The following is an 18,896-nucleotide window of genomic DNA, read 5'->3' as shown; positions in this document are numbered from 1 at the left end:
TCAATGAAAATTACAGTGTTAGCCCCAAACTCTGCCTGGTGCCAGACCCTCCCATTAAGCCCTTGCCTTCCGTGCGCACTGAAATTCTCCTGCAATTAAAAGAACGTCTGAGAAACGAGCAGGCCCCTGAGCGTGTAACCTAAAGCAGTTTAAAGCTCGGATTCTTTCAACTTCCCACAAGTCTCTCCTCTGCTCCAGCCACCTCGTTTCTCTCTCGACCCTGTAAACGCAGACCCTTTTGAAAATGCCCAAGGAAGGCTCCGTAGACACAATATTTCTTTAATTTAATTTCCTATTCCTAATGTGCCCTAATTAATGTCATTTTGTTTGATTTGCTGCCAACATGCCAACGCAGCACTTACTTAGTTTCCCAGGCTTGATGATAGCCCTGCAGTAATACGTATCAAGTGAACACACCATAGTTAGTCAGATCTGAGCCCACTGCAGCAAAAGCTTTGGCGTTTCTCCCATGGAAGGGCCTAAAGCTGCAGTATCCCATAGATTTCACCTGGAGTTTGTGGAGGCGGGGATAGAAAAATCAGGACCTTTGTTCCCAGGAAGAAAGTGTCAACAATTTGCACAGTGCTAAATAGAGGTATGGTGATAACCATGTGTGAAAGATACTGGATCAGTGAACTTTAGTTCCATTTCACAGAGGGGAAACCAAAGCTCTGAGTGGTGAACTGACTTGCCCATGGGTACCCCATGCACCAGGGGCTGAGTCACTTTTGCTCATCCCCAAACATCCCCCTGTTGGTTGGCACCCGGAGAAGTGTCATTGGTTGCACAGAACAGCTAACAAGGCGCTCTCATCGCCATCCTTCTACTTCCTCATTGTGGAGTTGGTTGGGTGTGTAAGGGTTAAATAAGGGCTCTGGGTAGCTGCAACTATGGTGATGGAGGTACAGCATAGAATCATAGACTACTAGGACTGGAAGAGACCTCAAGAGGTCATTGAGTCCAGTCCCCTGCCCTCATGGCAGGACCAAGTACTGTCTAGACCATCCCTGATAGACATTTATCTCACCTACTTTTAAATATCTCCAGAGATGGGGATTCCACAACCTCCCTGGGCAATTTATTCCAATGTTTAACCACCCTGACAGTTAGGAACTTTTTCCTAATGTCCAACCTAAACCTCCCTTGCTGCAGTTTAAGCCCATTGCTTCTTCATCTATCCTCAGAGGCCAAAATAAACAAGTTTTCTCCCTCCTCCTTATGACACCCTTTTAGATACCTGAAAACCGCTATCATGTCCCCCCTCAATCTTCTCTTTTCTAAACTAAACAAACCCAGTTCTTTCAGCCTTCCTTCATAGCTCCTGTTCTCTAGACCTTTAATCATTTTTGCTCTTCTCTGCACCCTCTCCAATTTATCCACTTCTTTCTTGAAATGCGATGCCCAGAACTGGACACAATACTCCAACTGAGGCCTAACCAACACAGAGTAGAGCGGAAGATTGACTTTGCGTGTCTTGCTCACAACACACCTGTTAATGCATCCCAGAATCATGTTTGCTTTTTTTTGCAACAGCATCGCACTGTTGACTCATATTTAGCATGGGCAGGTGCTGTTCCTATTGATTTATAGACATGCTTTCCTCCTTTCATGCTTCATTGGGATAGATACACACGTAACTAATCACAGATGTAACTTTTAAAGAATGCTCTGTGTTAACAATGCAATCTTCCTCCCCGCTTACCCATTCCCATTCACTATGAAATAGACATTTAAGCTACTTCAAGACAGCGGCTCTATTTCGGGATACCAGAAATATCCCGAAATAGCTATTCTGCACCTTTAAAAATAACGGGCATGCTATTCCGGTGCCCTTGTAACACTTGTTCCACAAGGGTTAAGGGACTTGTTGGAATACTTCTTTATTTCAAAATTTGGCCCTGCGTGGATAGCATCAAATTTTGAAACAAGCTATTTTGAAATTAGATCAAAATTTGATCCGCAATTTGCGTAGCTGAAATTGTGTATCTTAGTTCGACCTATGGGTGCAGTGTAGATGCACCTTCAGTGTCACCCCTCTTTTCCCCCTTGTAAGTGGCTTATTTAAGCAAGTTTGTGATGTGAGAACTGCTTACATCAACTAAAAAGCTGTAAGCAGGGGTGAGTGTAACTATATGCATCGCATGGCTATGACTATGCATTAGCTGGGTATTCGCATTACTAAATTAAGGCTCAAAGAGTGCTGCAATCGATAAGTGTATTTACGTACTAACTGAGATAAAAAGGTGAACTTGGGATTCATTTGTTGCTTGCTTGATTCCCAAAGCTGAGGGGTCCGAGACGGAACGAGTATTGGCAATAAAGGTGCCCTTGTACTCCATTGGCCTCTGGGTAACCTGTTCTCTTCTAAAAGAGTTGGTTTGGTTTCCAGTCCCAGGCAGAAAAGACCCAGTGGTAGCTGATGGTTTATCGAAACAGCTGTGCGATAACCATTCCCTTCAGGGTGCAGTGAGCTTCTTTTTGCTTCTGAACTGGAATCTCTGGCTCTCTTTCCTCTTGCATTTATCTCCTCCACCTTTTCTCCCCTCATTAAAATGAAGTGCAGGTGTGAGAGAAGAACCCCCCGTTCCAGCACTTACCTCAGTCCCCCTCCTCTGCTTTTCCCATTCCTACCCCTCCTGATCCTTACAGGGAGTTTTGAATCTTGCCCTAAAACAGCTCTCTATGGCTAGAAGAAAATCCCCAACCTGTGGGTCTGATTCTACCCTTTGATAAGCACTGACGTAAAAGAAGAATTTGGAGGGGTAATGCCTACATCTCACCTTTCCTAAAAGAGACGATCCATCATACACTGGGTCCCTGAAATTAACAATCACTCTCTCATTTCTGCTCTGCAACAGCTCTGAGTGGGGAGGAACACATTCAGGATAGCAAATAGCTCTTCTTTCCAGACATGGCCCTGCACCACTGAAATCAATAGGAATTTTAATTACCGTTGATTTCACTGGTACAGGACAGGAAGCGATGGGCGTTAATAAGGCGAAAGAGCTGGAACCTTTCTACTCTATGCTGGTTAGGCTTCAGTTGGAGTATTGTGCCCAGTTCTGGGCACCACATTTCAAGAAAGATGTGGAGAAATCGAAGAAGGTCCAGAGAAGAGCAACAAAATTGATTAAAAGTCTAGAGAACATGAGCTATGAGGGAAGACTGAAAGAATTGGACTTGTTTAGTTTTAGAAAAGAGAAGACTAGGAGGGGACATGATGGTGGTTTTCGGCATCCAAAAGGTGTTTTTGGTTCTCCTTGACCTCCAAGGATAGGACAAGAAGCAATGGGCTTAAATTACAGCAAGGGAGGTTTAAGTTGGACCTTAGGAAAAACTTCAGGGTGGTTAAACACTGGAATAAGTTGTCTAGGGAGGTTGTAGACTCTCCATCTCTGGAGATATTTAAGAGCAGGTTAGATAGACATCTATCGGGGATGGTCTAGATGGTGCTAGATGGTGCCGTGAGGGCTGGGGCCTGGATTCGATGACCTCTTGATGTCCCTTCCAGTTCTAGAAAAATAAATAAATAAATACAAGTCCAACACTGCAATGGAGTCAGTCTTCGTTCAGCTCTGATAAGGCTCGAGAACCAGGTTGGATTCCTTTTGGACTCACATTTCAGTGGTGCTGCCGGTGAAAACTGCTTGCATTGGGACGGAGTTGCACCTCGTCTGATTTGTACTTGGCTTTTGTTTTTTTGTTTTTTTGCTTTGTCCGGACACCCTGCAGAGGGAGAACCAGGAACAGCCTTGTTGTCACAGCGTGTGATACAACTGGGAGTGTCGACTCCTGCCTGTGAGTATCCACAGGGAGTCCTGGACCGAATGGGACTGGGACTCAAGGAGGTAGCAGATGGAAGAGAAGGAAGCTTGTCGTCATTGGGAAGCACATCCAAGAAATACAGTGGCACACACTTTCGTCCTGATGTGTGGAGTATCAACACCGTATCGACTGTGACGTGTGTCAATGGCTTGACCGAGCAGCCTGCAGGGAATTTTAGTTTGACCATCTTTAATTTCAGAAGACATTGCTGGTCGGGTGGTTTGGGTGAGGGCATTGTCCTCCAGGCCTTTATCTCTGCACATCTTATCGAGTGCCTCATCCATCTCTGTATCCCTTCCAATGGCCCCTGTGTGAGCCAAGACCGCCTTCCTGCTGTAGCAGAGGGGTAAAGAAACACAACGACATTATCACCCCATCTTCAACTGGCTCTTTTGGCTCTTGAGTCATTTCCAGGACCTTTCTAAAATTGCCCTTCTTGTTTTTAAGCCTCACTAGAGATTTCTGTTTCTCTGCCTGTTCTTCCCATTCATCAACCTCTGACCTTTTCTCTGTCCCACCCCCATAGCTGGCCGCTCGTGCTGTGAGGACCTACTCTGCTATAGCTCTTGGTGTCTGGAAGAGCCTTTGTACATCCCTCTCTATTCTCAAGACCAGGAAGACATGTCAGACATCAGCAACCTGATTGTGTAATGAAACATGAAGCGACACAGTTTTCATTACACAATTACACCTATTCCTCTCTCGTCCCACCTTCCTTTCAAAATCAAATTATTTTTAGATTTTCCTGGAGTCTGTAAGACCAGCACTATGGGCATGAGACAAGTCAATCTAAGCTATGCAATCTGAGTCATAATAGTAGCGTAACTCAAGTCACCATAGCTTAATCTACTTACTTCAGGGTCCACACAGTGCAGAGTGGACAGAAGAAACCCCCCTGTTGACTCCCCTTATGCCTCTCGTCCTGGTGCAGTACTGGAGTGGACAGGACAGTGATTGATGTGCGATTTAGTGAGTCTTCACTAGACCCACTAAATTGACCCCCTGGTGGATTGATCGCCACAGCATCAGTTCACCCCATAGTGGAGACATATGATATGAAAGTTCTCATGTCTTGTTGATATCAAGTGTGTATTTTGTGGCTGGAGATTTTGTGGGTGTTAGCTAGCGCTGGGACAGGGCTTTTCTCTTTATGATATTACATGTGCATTCTGGGCCTCATCTGTTTTAAATCCAGTGTTCCTGGATGATGCTTCCCAATTATTTATGGGCTCTCCTCCCTCCACTCTTATCTTACCCTCCCAGAAAATGAGGTGAAAAATCTATCCTAATGCTGGCAAACAGGGGACAGGAATACAGTAGGAAAAAGGACAATGTTGTTCTCTGCTTTTCCATGTGCTGCTGCTCACTAGGATGGAGTGAGCCCCTCCAATCTGTCTTTGGGAAGGTGGAACATGCAGACATCTCGGTCCTGGAGACACTGGACAAGGCTGGGAACCTTTAATGCTATGTTTTATTACCATAAAACTGAGACTGTAGAGCCAGCCTGGCTTTCGCCTTTGGTCAGAGCGTTACATTTAGGCTATTGGCTTGAAATTCAGGGCTGAATTCTGACCTGGATTACGCCCAGTGCGACTCCCCTTGGACTGGGCAGGTGTGACTGAGACAATCTAGTTCAATAAAATAAGACACAGGACTGGGACTCACTATGGGGCTGTTCTTCCCTCCGCCACTGATGTGCCGTGTGCCCTTGGGCGAGTCACTTCACCAAACTGTGACTGTGTTTCCCTCTCCCAGCCTATAGCCTGCCCTTGTGTTCAAACAGGGTTAAAAAAACAACTAGATAAATTCATGGAGGTTAGGTCCACCAGTATGTATCAGCCAGGATGGGCAGGAGTGGGGTGACAGGAATGGGTGACAGGAGAGCCATCCCGTGATGATTCCCTGTTCTTTCCCTCTGGGGCACCTGGCATTGGCCACTGTCAGAAGGCAGGATACTGGGCTAGATGGACCTTTGATCTGATCCAGGATGGTCAGATCATATGTTCTTCAGGGCAGGGACTGTATCTTACTCTGTGTATGTACAGTGCCTAGCACAACTGGGCCCAAGCCTCAGGTGCTACTATAACATAACTACTTCACTGAGGTTATAAACGGCTGCCCTCGTCCTTTTATCTTGCACCGTTTGCCCCTCGTTGTGGTGCAACAGTATTAAGCTTTCCATGCGGTCAAATGGGCGTCTTCTTCCAAGCAGTGTAGCTTAGAATAACCTTAGCTCTGTTTCTCCAATGCTCTCAGCAGACTTCTTGAACTGAGCAGACAGCACCCGGGTTAGAGTCACAGAGTCGTAGAACTGGAAGGAACCCACCAAGACCATCCCTGAGAGTTGTTCGTCCAACCTGCTCTTAAAAAACTCCAATGATGGAGTGTCCACAACCTCCCTAGGCAATTTATTCCAGTGCTGAACCACCCTGATGGTTAGGAATGTTTTCCTAATGTCCAACCTAAACCTACCTTGCTGCAGTATAAGCCCATTGCTTCTTGTCCTATCCTCAGAGGTTAAGGAAAATAATTTCTCTCCTTCCTTCTTGTAACACCCTTTTAGGTACTTGACACTGTTATCGGGTCCATTCTTAGTCTTCTCTTGTCCAGACTAAACACACCCGATTCTTTCAGTCATCCCTCATGTTCTCTGCACCTTTCATCAGATTTGTTGCTCTTCTCTGGACAACAAAAACGATTAAAAGTCTGGGAAATACGGCCAATGAGGCGTCTCATTCTGTTCTGTGATGGAGGCTGTTGCCTCTCCTATGTCTTGTTAAGGCAGTTGAGTTACTACCCTTGAAGGGCTCGGTTTGTGCGATTCAGCATTGGGGACGTGGTGTGTGGGAGGCCCAGTCTGAGAGATGTCAACATTGGGTGTGTGGACTGGGTGTCCCAAAAGACCAGTGCAAAAGTGATAAATGTTGAGGAGCGCCTTGGAAGCAACTCCTGTGTCTTCTCATCAGGCACACACCTGAGAGCCGCTTAACCTAGAGGTTTTCTGAGTCTTCCGCCTGTCACATGATGGCCTCTATCAGACACTCCACCAGGCTGGAGCTGAGTGATTTGCTCCATCTATTCTCCTTCCCCCCAGGTGCAGCAACCAAATTTCTGAGCATCAAGCTTTTTCTTCTTAATGACTCCGGAAGTCCCTGCATTGGCTGTATAACCCCGAAGGGCTGCTCCATTCAGGAACTGCTAACTCTACAACGCTTGAACCTACAGCCAGCCTCAATCCACAATTACTCCTCTGCCCAGTGGAGAGAGAATTATAATGGCTGACCCGTTGACCTGCCTTAAGCCGTAGCAGCAGCAGAAGATTGTGAACATGAGCTGCAGCAATGTCAGGATCTGGTGTGATGTGCTAGAGAGCACCATCGTTTTGATTTCATTTCCAAACTGTGGTTGTTAGTATGTTTGTGGATAAGTCGCAGGAAAATTCATCACATGCCTAGAGATGTGGTTATAGCTACGAAAAGATAGTCCCTGTGTTTGTCTATGTACAAATGGATGTGTCTCTCCAGTTTGACATCCCAGTAAACAATAGTTTTCAGTTTATTTGGAGAGTAAAAATGTAATTGGAAATATCAGGCAGATTACAAGATTTTTCTGGGGTGTATTTTATTGAATCAGCTCTATGGCTAACAAGAAGGATTATATATTTTTAGTAAAGGACTGCCTAAATTTGACATTTAGCAATGTAATGACCCCCTAGGTTTTTCCTTCCTGAATAATTGTTTCAAAATTCTCAATTGGCTCTTTCATTTTGAAAGTACCCAATGTACTCATAATATTTAATGTAACTGTTTTCTCGCCTGTGATTAAAATTAAAAATTCAGTGACAATCAAAATATAACTCAGAGTGGTATGGGGAAACGATTGTTAATTTAAAAAATTAAAATGAATTCTGATGTAAATCATTATCCTTATTTGCAGAACCGTGCATTCCTCTTTTACTCTCTAGACCTGTGAATGTTCATGCATATTTTCATGGGAAATATTTGTGTAGCTACAAAAATTAACATACACAAATTTAGAGCTGAATAATTTTACCTGAAAAGCGTGCACATTTAAAATATATGCCTCAGGTTCTAAAACATTCTCAAAATGATACAATAGCAATCAGAAACATCCTTGTGAATTTGATAATCCTGTTATTGTGCACAGTGTTGCAAAGCTGCAGTTGTTGCATGGAATAAAATGTCAGTATATAATGATCACTCTAAATTATGCAGAGAAATATTCTCTTAGTAGCTCTGCACAAAAAAAGGCTCCGATCCTGCAAAGATTTGCTCACTCTAGAAACTTTGACATAGGTTTGACATAGTTCCATTGTGCTTAAAGTTGCTCACATAAGTCCAGGACCACAGCCGTAGGGTGTATATTTTGTGTGTGTATCTGTATGTGTATGTGTATGTGTGTGTGTGTGTGTGTGTGTATATATATATATATATATATATATATATATATATGACTGCACACTAGAAATTAAAGAGAGCGGTTTATTGTATATTAGTTATCTATGCTCTCAAATTTGTCATTTCTTTTGCTTTTGTGTGTGTGTGTTTTCTTTTTCATTTTAGCCTGGAAATGTCTGGTGCCTACTGCTGGCTAAACTAGCCGAGGAATGGAAGCGTAAAGAAATATGCCCTGGTTATGCACAATGAGGTATGGAAGCCCATGTAGGGTATAAATAAACATGTTACAAAGTTTGTTATTAATGTCCATGATTGGACACTCAAGTTCAACTTGTGTAATGCCTATTGCATAAAGGAGAATGGTGGTACTCCAGCAAAGGCTATGGTCCGCTGATTCCAGTTGGGATTATATAGGCCACACAAAAATCCCTGCTCCTCGTTTCACTGACATGGTGTCAATCAGAACTAACTGGAGTCTGTGGAGTTACACCAATGTAAAAGGGGTGTGAGGTGAGAGGCGACAAGTGCAAATGCAAACAGTGGGATTTTACCCAAAAATGCTCATTACGATTATTTTGTACAATGGACCAAATCCTGGCCTTGCAGGGTGTCTCATGGTTGTGGGTGAATACGCCCTTGGACAATTTTAAAATTCAGATTGGAAGTTTTCTAAAAGATTTGCTCTAATTCAAACAAAATTGGGGGAGGGGAGAGAAGGGGCTAAACTAACCATATTCCAGACAGGATAACGGCATCAATTCTGTTTACCCCTGTGTGTACCTTCCACTACCCCAGTGATGCTCTCTGCGGTGTGGTTTGTAGGAAATCAGACTGTATGAGTAGTGGGCCGTTCTGCCTTTAAAAACTCTAGGAACAATGGGAGTTTTGCCTTTGACTTTAGCCAGGGCAGGATTTGATCCAGTGTGTGGCTCACTTCTGGAGTGGGGAGAACTTTAGAAACCAGGGAGACTTTTAGGCATGAATTTCAGTTGTACTTAGTGCTTTGGATTTCCATAACCCGGAGGGGATTTTTATAGGATTTCTTGGGGGGCGGGGGGGGGAGGACAAGCAAGCACAGGAAACTGTGTCACACCCTGCAAATGCTAAATGCCACATCTTGAAAATCAGTAAAACATCACAGCAGGTAACTGGCAGACTTGATCCTATTTATTTATTTTTTCCATTCCCAAAGACGAAGTGTAAATGTGACTATTAAAGAAGGGCCACGTTACATTTTTATTCCTCACCAGGGTTTAGGGCCAAAGATGAATAAGACCTGGCACCTTGATGAGTGATTTTGAATGTCTGTCCCTGGAAGAATGACTTCTCCGCCACCTTCCGTGCTCCTTGCACTCCGTGGTGATGAGCAATGAACGATTCGCCGCTCGCTTTGTGTATCTAACACTTGATCTTACGAGCGATGAAAAGCCAGGGTGTTTCAGAATAAATTACGGCAGCCTTCTGAAAACAGACAGAGGTTTTCTGCTGACACTTCAGACCCGGAGGGTTGGGGAGGGGGGATATTTGCTGGGGGTTAGTTTGTTTTAAAACCATCGCGTCTTGCTCACGAGTCCTGAAGCTGGCTTTCCAAAGGAACAGCCTGCTTTGGAAAGGAACAAAAGCAGCTTCCCACCGCTTTCCAGCGGCTGGACAATTGCACCCAGACCAGCTCATGCCCCCTGCGCCGCAACAGGGCGCGCTGTGCGCTTTTTGCGCACCCTGAGCGAGAGGGGTTTGTGAACAGTGCGCAGCTGGGCGTTTTGGAAGCGAACTCGCAGTGCGCGGTTACCTGCCTTGGCACGTCGGGGCGAATGTGAAACTTTCCACAACTCCGCCTCGGGTAAAATTCGTGGTGGCTCCAGGGTCGCAGCCCGCGTCACTTTTCCAAAATGGTCTGAAAACGCGTTTGAAAGATGCCTGCAGCCCTTTAAGAAACTCGGAGCCTTTCTGCCCAGACCAGACGTGTCCCTGAACCCCAAGCTGGCTTCTTTACGCCCCAAAATACCCCCTCCCTCCCGGGGAAGTTCCTTAATACCCCGGCTAGGACGGCCACGGGGCTTTTTTTTAAAAAAACCCGTCATCTCTTTGGAGTCACGCATGAAATCACGTACGTGGCAGAGTTCAATGACAATGGGGACAATCGGCTTTCCTGTGGCTTTCGGCGGCACAAGCCAATTTCTCTTTATATGTTGTGTTGACCGTTCCAACGATTCGGAGCCCAATCCTCGAACCCAGTCTCCTTAACTGGACTTACGCCGGAGCGGGTGTTAACAAGATCAAAGGGGACGCTAAAATTAAGGATCGTATTATGATCTTTTCGCTTCCACCGATCTTTAGAAAATGGGGGGGGGCGGGCGGTGTTATTTTGTTTTGGAGAGGGTATTACTGACCAACCAGGAATCGATACCTCTGAGACACTATGTCTGTGGCTAGCCTCTCAAACAAATTTTTTAGCTGGTTTTCCAAAAACTTCCCTAGAAATCAGGAGAAAGTTCAAAGTGGTGAGGGCTGACAGTTGTTGTACGCTCTCACTTTCGGTGTTTACATAGCATGCATGGCTTCATTTTTTAAAAATACTTTACAAAAAGACCTCAGGCTAGTATTTTAACGGCTTAAAACCCGTCTGCTCCTGCCGAAGCCTCGAGCAAAGGAGGAATGAATTCTAGGAAGCTGGCATCCAGAGGAAGAAATTTTGTAAGCATCGATTACTAGAAAAATAAAATAAGATAATAAATAAGCGCTTAGAAATAAAAGCCCAACGTGCAATAATAAATCAACTAGCATGAAATAAGCTAGGAATGTCTCTCCCTTTTTCTAAATTATGATTTTGTTTTATTATAATCAGACCGAGCGGCCGTTGGAGGATCAATATGAAAATGCCAGAGCATCTTTGCTTAGCCAGACTTTTCCCCCTCTAAAGCAAGGGCGAGTCTCTTGGTCGCTGTGTTCCATCCGTCCGTGTCTGTTAAAAGTTTCCTTCAGGTTCTGAGAAACCCCCCCCCCCCCCCTCACACGTGGTCCAAGGAGCAAGCTCAGATTTATTGTAAAGCCAAGATTTATACCGTACAAAATCACTGTACAGCCGAGTTCAGAGGCACGGCCATTGCTGCCTAATGCTAAATGATGTTAATTGCTCCGCGATGATTGTATATCTTCTCGCTGCCTGAGAGGGGCCCCGCTCACACCCTAAAAGAAATTCACAACGAATTATATGACGCACAGTTCAAAAGCAGGCTGACTTTGCAGAGTTTCGTCTCTTCTGTAACCGCCCTGAAAGGCTCCCAGCTCTGGGGGTGTCCTAATGTCAATGATGGTGTTTCCGTACATGATAACAATTTCCCACCCCACTCCACCCGACCCCCAGCAGCAGTTTTAATGTCGGTTTTAAGCGGACTCGGGAAGATACAATCACAAACCAGGGCTTCCCCGAGAAAAAGAAACCGCCGGCTAAATCAATCTGGATTAGTCAGAGCCCTGTGAACCGGCGGGTACTGCTCTCGATCGGCGATAATTCGGTTTGCAAAGAGGCATCCGCCCTCACATGCACGTAGGGAAGGAGAGGAACGGGAAGGAAAATGCGCCCTGTTCGGATTTAAGTAACCCCTCCCCCATACACACACCCCAATTAGCCACATGGCTAATGAATGAAACTGGAAGATAAAGGGCAGGCAAAAAGTCGCTGCTGGCCGCCTCCTCTCTCCCCTTCCGCCCCCCCGCCCGACTGGCTGCGAGGATGGGCTGGGAACCGCAAACTCTGCGCGGGATTTTAAAAAATAGAAATGGCAGGGCCGGTTCCTTTGGGTGCCTCGCAGCAGCCGAAGGCCAAAGTTCGTTGCTTCCCCTTTCTTAGCCCCGGGTGGGACCGGCCGCTTGGCTGTTTCCCCCCGCCCCACGTCCTCTGCTTTGATTCGGATCCTTCCAAAAACGCGTTTCAGGCCAGGTCCAGAGGGTGCCCAAACAAGGCCCGCGGGCCATGTGTGTCGCTCCGGCGCTGTCACAAAAAGGTCCCCAACTTGGGTGGGGCCTTTGATTTGAAAAAGGAAAAGAAACAGGCGATTCCCCGAGAGGGTGAGTCCGCGTCTCCAGCCTCCGGCCTGTTGGCTCTGGCCCCCGGGAAACGCTGCTAAACTCAGCCCCGGAGGTTTGAACGCTGAAGAGGGGACAAAGTACAAGTGGAAGTTGGAGAATTCTCCCTTCGTGGGGAAAGCAAAGGGGGGCAGGAGGACTTGGGGTTTTGCCCTCCTTGATCCCAGGACTTGTCCGCCCAAATCCAGGGGTCTGGCCCGGGTTATTGCCTTCCCTCGGCCGCAGTCTGCTTGGATCCGGTTTGGAAACGGTTTGGCCCATAAAGGACGTGGCACGTGTCCGGCCCTTAACTCGAACCCGGCCTGTTCTTCCTACAACAGTAGAAGGAGACAAACCAACCTGCCGAAAGGCAACACAATCCGCCCTCGGTTGTTGCCTACCCCTCTGCGACAAGCCACAACGGCTCGCGCACGTGCGCGGTGTGTGTGTAAACGCAACCCGCCGGGCCACGCCAAAAGAAGGGCCAGCGAACGGGATCGGCCGGCTTGGCCCCTTCTGGAATGGGAGCCTAGCGCTTGCTGGAGGCTGGGGGTGCGCGGAGCCGACGCAAACCCCACCAAGCCACCCAAGTCACGCGCCCGCGCACCCAAAATAACTCAGGGCAAATGCGTCTCGGCCCAGCCCAAACCCAATGTCTGAACCAACGTCTCATCTCTCCCCCCCCCCCCTCCCCAATACCCGGGACAGCTCCCCGGAGCAAACATTCCGCTCCCCGCTCGTAGGGGGTTGAATTCGGCCTTTGTTCGTTGATCGCGAGGGGTAAAACCCCAAAACACGCTGCCTCCTTCCGCCCCCCCCCCCCCCGTATTCCTCTGCAAATAAAAATCCTTCATTCACTAACCAACGGCGCAACAACGCCGGGGGAGGGGGGGTCACACACCTTAATCTGACATCTGTGCTCTTCCTTCTTCCCCCACTATCAGCAACTTGCTCTATTGAGCCAGGTCGATTGTGGGGCCGGCAAGCTAGTGTGTCAATTACAAACAGCAGCCCACGTGCTTTGCTCTGCATCAGGGATGGAGGTGACGGGGGGGGGGAGGTTGTTGTTTGATTGCTGCAACCAAATATGCTACGACCCCTTCGCCGGAGCGGCAAACCTGTCACCTGCTCGCTCCCAAACCCCTAGCTCGTGTCTGCATCTCTCCCTCGCTCGCTGATATTAGCAGGTAATAAAGCAGAAAAGATCTACCTAGCGTCCATTCCCATTGGTTTGCTGCATTGTCTTCCGGGAATTCGTCCCAGACACGGGAAAGCCTCTTCTTAGTCCTTGGTTAACATCACATTGGCCTACCCGGGCCTTTTTTTTTTTTTTTAGGAGTGGGAAAATGGTTCATTAAGAGATTGACCTCAGTTTAGTTTTTATTCTGCTCCTGTTCCCAATTTCTGCATCACGTGACGGTGGGAGTGAGTTTGGGTTTAAATTCACTTTCAAGAAAACCCTGATAAAAATCTTGCCCCATAAAGTAGCAGAAGTTTTATGACAGTGTCTTTTTAAAACCCTGGGTGCTCGGGAATACAGTCCATTTTGCAAATTAAGATTTTTTGGGGGAGGGGGGAGGAAAAAAGGGGAAAACTTGGAGTCCGGCTAGGACAAGCAAACGCGACTGGTAAGAACATTCTTGTTGTTTTTTTGTTTTGTTTTGTTTTGTTTTGAATACTGCATCGATTTACTTTATTATCGAAGAACAGAAAGGGCGAGGAGGTGTATGTGGTTATTTTAACCAAATAATGTAATGTGAACAGCATGAAATCGGATGTCTTTACATTGGGCATGATAAGTGCGTCGGTTTTGTTGAGAATTTAATACGAATTTATATCCCTGTTATGTGTCTTCTGTATGTACCTACAATACTAGTATTTGATTTCAGAGTTGGGTACAATAGGATCTGACGTGGGGTTGTATGTATGTTATATATAGACAGACACAAACAGATTCTCTCTCTATATATATGCTTGTGCATATATAGTTATAATATACACAAGCGTATACATTGTCTATATGGTCATATAAACAGCATGACTTTTTGTGTGTTGATACAGGTTCCTATTACGCATATTTAGCCGGATTCACACGTCTTATTGCACTTTCTATGTATTCTGTTCAATTTATAAATGGGTTTAGTTTTGTTTGGTTTTTTTACAAACCCGGAAGACGGATTAATTTTAATCAAACCGTAAACCTCCGCTATTTAAAAACCAAACGGTCATTTATAACTTTATAGTAGTTTAATCTTCTAAACTCTTATCTTCTCCGTTCGATTTAATTGTAATGGAAAATGAGGAGCTAAATTTTCCAGGGGTTTTTGTTTGTTTGTTTTTTGTTTGTTGTGGGGTTTTTTTTTTGTTTTTTTTTTTTTTTGAGGAGGGCAAATTTCGTGAGGTGCTAGCTGACATCAAAATCAAAAAATTAAGAAGTGGCCAACGAACACTCCTCTTAATTTTTTTTTTTTTTTTTTTGGTAATTAACCATCCCGCAGGGCAATTCAATCGGATGGCTGGAATTTGCCCGATCTGTTTTAATTCGAATCCTTGATTAATCCGTAGCCTGCGCTTTCAGCCAAAAACAACGCGTTAGAAAATGCTTTAAACCGAGTGTGTTATAATCCAGCTACCATAAAGCCTGAAATATTTTTCTCCCCCTTCTGAAATTGCAATACATCCCCTCACTAATATAAAGGTGAGGAGGTATTTTTCTTTAAAAATAAACAATCGCTCCTCTCCAGCCGTTGGGTTATTTACCTACATCGGTATCCCCCCGCCCCCCATTTTACCTTCTCTCTACCCAATCTCCCCGCTACCACACACATTCCCTTCTAAGACAAGAATATGTGGCTTGCATTTAGGCATTTTTACCTTTTAAACGATCGATTCTCTTTTAGGAACTCTGGTGAGAATGCAGAGCAGGGGGCGGAAGACAGATGGGGGTGTAATTCGGTTTAGCGCTCCCCTAGTTGCGTTTTCTCTTCGGGTTCGGTTCCCCCTACATTACCCTGCTAGGTTGATGGAATTAGAACGCGATTTTTCGTACTCGACTGCGCTTGAGAGGAGAGAAAGAAATTCACCTTTTAAGTGTTTCCTTCTGTGGGGCACATGCAAAACTTTGGTCTTTGTTGTGTTAAAGCATAATAATTAAATAACCGGAATGAGTGGTAAGAAATTCTGGCGAGTGGGCGGGAAACAGAAATGTGGATGCAAAATCATCAGCATGTTAGGGTTTTAAAACTTAAGTTTTACTCCCCCCTTCAGTCCCCAGACTTCAGACGTTTGACTCACCCAGGCAAAGTCTGGCTCTGTTGGGGGAATATAACGGGGGGTTTGCTGGGCTAGCGGGTGGTAGGCAGAGCCCACCTTGATTTTAACACAAGATTCCTGCTCCGGAATTACTCCGAATCTCAGGATCAGCTCAGAGCTCAGTGCTCCGTATTGTAATTTGGAGGCGGGGGAGCAGGAGCCGCGCGGTACGGAGCAGGGTTTGTAGCTGAGTTTTGGGGAATAAAAACCGAGTGCTGCAGTGATTGGAAAGTCCAAGCAAGGCCTCCTGAGATGGCGATTGAAATTATTTCGAAGGAGAGGGGGAGAAAAACAGACATACCCTGTGTTGCGAGGAACCCAGGGTCACTCGCTCTATTAATACCCCCCGTCCTCCTCCTCCGGTCGGGTTGTCCCGGGAGAAATCAGCGACGACAGGGCTTGGCCCGGGACAGCATGGTAGCAAAAGCTGTCAGGCGCATGGCTGAGGGTTGCTGGGTGGCGCTAGGGTGAAACCCAGCGTGGCCCGGCACCCCAGAGTCGGTGAAGTTGCCAACACTGGCAGTGGAGCGAAATCCCCCCCCCCTTTCCCGCCGATGACATTCCACAGACTTTCCAAAATATGGATTTCTCAGCCCCTGGCACCAGCTGAATAGCTCCTTTTGTGTTAGAACCCGGCCCAAAGAACCCGGCCATTGTTCAGGCTTGAAGCCCAAACCATAGTACAATTAAAAAAAAATTGGCGTTAACCTTTGTGCCCTTGAATGTATGCGGTGGGTTCATTGGCCTCTTTTAAAATCAAAGCGATCTCGGTGGGCAGGTTGGCCAGTCTGGTTTCCCCGTGTCGCCCCCACGAAAAGATGATAAACTTTGATGGCAACTCCCCCTCCTCCCCCGACTGTTCCCCGTTACAACCTGTCCAGGCCTATTGTGGAGATGTAAATATGACGCCTGAACCTGCGCTCGGGCTTGTGAGTAGCAGAAAGCAGCATTTTATTGCAACGGGGGAAGAGAGGAGATGGATTTTGTGAGTTTGCCAGCCACTGCAGTAAATCACAGGGCTCCCTCAACCGCTGTCATTTTCAGATTGACCCTTTAATCCCAAATTGGATCGATTCCTAACCCTCTCGGGCGAGCAAGGAGATGAAAAGAAACCCAAAGAGGTCTCCAGCCAGCCAAAGCAGGCTTCTCCTGGGCTCCCCTCCTCCCCACCCGTGGTTCCCCCTCGCACGTGGGATGCCAGGACTAAGCCCCTATCTGAAACGAAAATGTAGCCATTGGCAAGCTTCTGTGCCCTGCTCAACGCTAGGGCCTAATTCCGAAATAATTTATTTCGGGAGTTATTTCGCAATAACTCCCAAAACAAACGATTTCGGAATAAATAGTAATTTCGAAAAATATGCCGTCTAGACTACCTCCCTCTATCTTCTTTCGAACTAACTTATTCCTGACGTTATTATCTCGGAATAATTTCCTAGTGTAGACATTCTTACTGAGCCAGCGAGCGGAGGCCGGAGTGACACCAGATCTGGGCTTTTGTTTTGACGTGTCTAGGCCATAAATCCAGCCTGTGAGAAGCGGCCCGTGTCTGCTCACGCACGGGGGGACGCTGAGCTGGGAGACCGGGACGCCCCCGGGAAGGGGAAGCCGGACCTAGGGGAGAGGGGTCCCGCCTTTAGCAATGAATGACCCCCCGCCCCTCCCTCTGGGGAACCCGCCCCCGCGCTGGGTCCACGCGTTCCTCGGGCCACGCTCAGCCCCTCTCCTCGCCTGTGGCTGTGGGCGCCCCTTTCCCTGCCTTCCAAGGCCGCCTTGGCGGGGTTTACGCTCAGGAGGCTCCGCTTTCCGGAGCGACTCGGCTCGGGGCGGGGGCGTTTGGTGCAGCCCGGCTTTGGAAGGGCCCTGAAGCCTCAGCCCGAGGCAGGGGGACTCTGCGAGGGAGCCAGGGGGCTCTGGAGAGCGGCGGGAAGGCCCGGCCCCAGCCCCAGCGCCACCGGTACCTGCTGCGCCTGGAGAAGGGGACTGGAGGCCTAGGGCGCTTGGGGGGGTCACACTGGGCGTCCTGCCGGCGAGGGGCCGGGCTGGAGCTGGGGGCAGGGCTGGCGGAGGGGAGCGCGCCTGGAGCCAGGCCTGGCAGGGCGCAGGGCTCCGGGGTGCCCAGCGGGGAGGGGGCGGGGGGTGGAGGGGCTGATTGACAGCGGCAACGTCAGCACCGGAGGGGCAGGGAGGGCGGGGGAGGGGGGCGTGAGGCGAAAGGCCCCAAACTGGGTCTCGATGGGACATTTTGTCCGAGAGGCTCCGGGGCCGGTGAGTCCGCGCGCCGGGGAATGGCCGGTCCGCAGCGGGCCCGCAGGCGGCGGCCCGGGGAGCCCCGCTGCCCCGCGTAGCCGGACCCCAGCGGCGCCCGAGCCCGCCCCGGGGGGCGGCAGGTCGCGCGGCCCCTGTGGATGCTGGTGAAGCCGCCGCCGCCGCGTCCAGGCGCAGCGGGACGACCCCCCCCAGGCCGAGACGCCCGCCCCCGGCGATCAGTGTAAGTGGCCCGGGGGGACCGGGGGACACGCAGGTGTCTCGATGGGTCCCGCCGGCGGGCGGCGATTTACCTGCGCCCTGGCGGGGGGTGGCGAGGCGGGACAGGTGGGTGGGGGGCGGCCCTTGGGCAGCCCCGGCCAGGGGGCCCCAGGGGCGGGACACCCACCGCGGCTGGACCGGGGGGAAGGGACTGAGGCCTCCTCTAAGCCCCGGGCTCCCCTCTGCGCCCTTCTGGCCCCTGCCCGGCGCGGGGCTCCTAGGAGGCTCCATTGCCCTTGGCCCTGGCCTGGGGAGGGAGGGGGGGGGTGAGCGGGCAGAGTTTCAGTAGCGCAGCCTGGGGCGCGGGGTCTGGCGCTGGCCTCCCCCGAGGCACCGGGGAGTTCCCGAGTCAGCCCCAGGGGAGAGTTAGCGGGGGGGATGGGGGCAGAGTCTCGCCCCAAAGGGGGGTTGAGGTTTTGCTGCTCTCTGAGCAGGACACGCGCACTAACGACCGCGGGCACTAGAGCTGCGCGGGGAATCACGTCCCGGCCCCAGCTGGCGCCTGCTCACTCCCCCAGAGGTTTGCAACGCGCCCGCGTCCGGCAGCCAGCGCGGGGGGTTGACGAGCGGTGGGTTTTCCAGGCCTGGCCCGGCTGCAGCGCGCCGGTCGGACTCCCGGCCTGTATGTGTGTGTGCACGCGGGACCCGCTGTTGGGGGTCACACTGGTCCGTGCAGAGAGAGGGGACCGGTTCCTGGAGCAGGTCCAGGCCCCCTGCGGTAAGACAAGCGGGACGCAGAGTTTGTTCGGA

General features: G+C 48.9%; 1 protein-coding gene across 8 annotated transcripts in view; it reads left to right on the top strand.

Moving 5' to 3' along the window:
* TBX4 (T-box transcription factor 4) overlaps nt 1–18,896 on the top strand; it is a 148,356-nt gene that overhangs the window by 59,946 nt on the left and 69,514 nt on the right. For 2 of the 8 annotated variants that reach the window (XM_075904729.1, XM_075904730.1), the window contains one exon: nt 8,409–8,493. In XM_075904729.1, coding sequence (XP_075760844.1) covers nt 8,482–8,493 — 12 coding nt within the window. In that variant the 5' untranslated portion in view covers nt 8,409–8,481. The other 6 variants (XM_075904736.1, XM_075904731.1, XM_075904734.1 and 3 more) reach the window with 6 other exon arrangements.

The sequence above is a fragment of the Pelodiscus sinensis genome, chromosome 21 (assembly GCF_049634645.1).
Source record: "Pelodiscus sinensis isolate JC-2024 chromosome 21, ASM4963464v1, whole genome shotgun sequence".
Taxonomy (NCBI): domain Eukaryota; kingdom Metazoa; phylum Chordata; order Testudines; family Trionychidae; genus Pelodiscus; species Pelodiscus sinensis.
The sequence above is the reverse complement of the archived record's forward strand: the minus strand, read 5'-3'. Positions and strand labels throughout refer to the sequence as shown.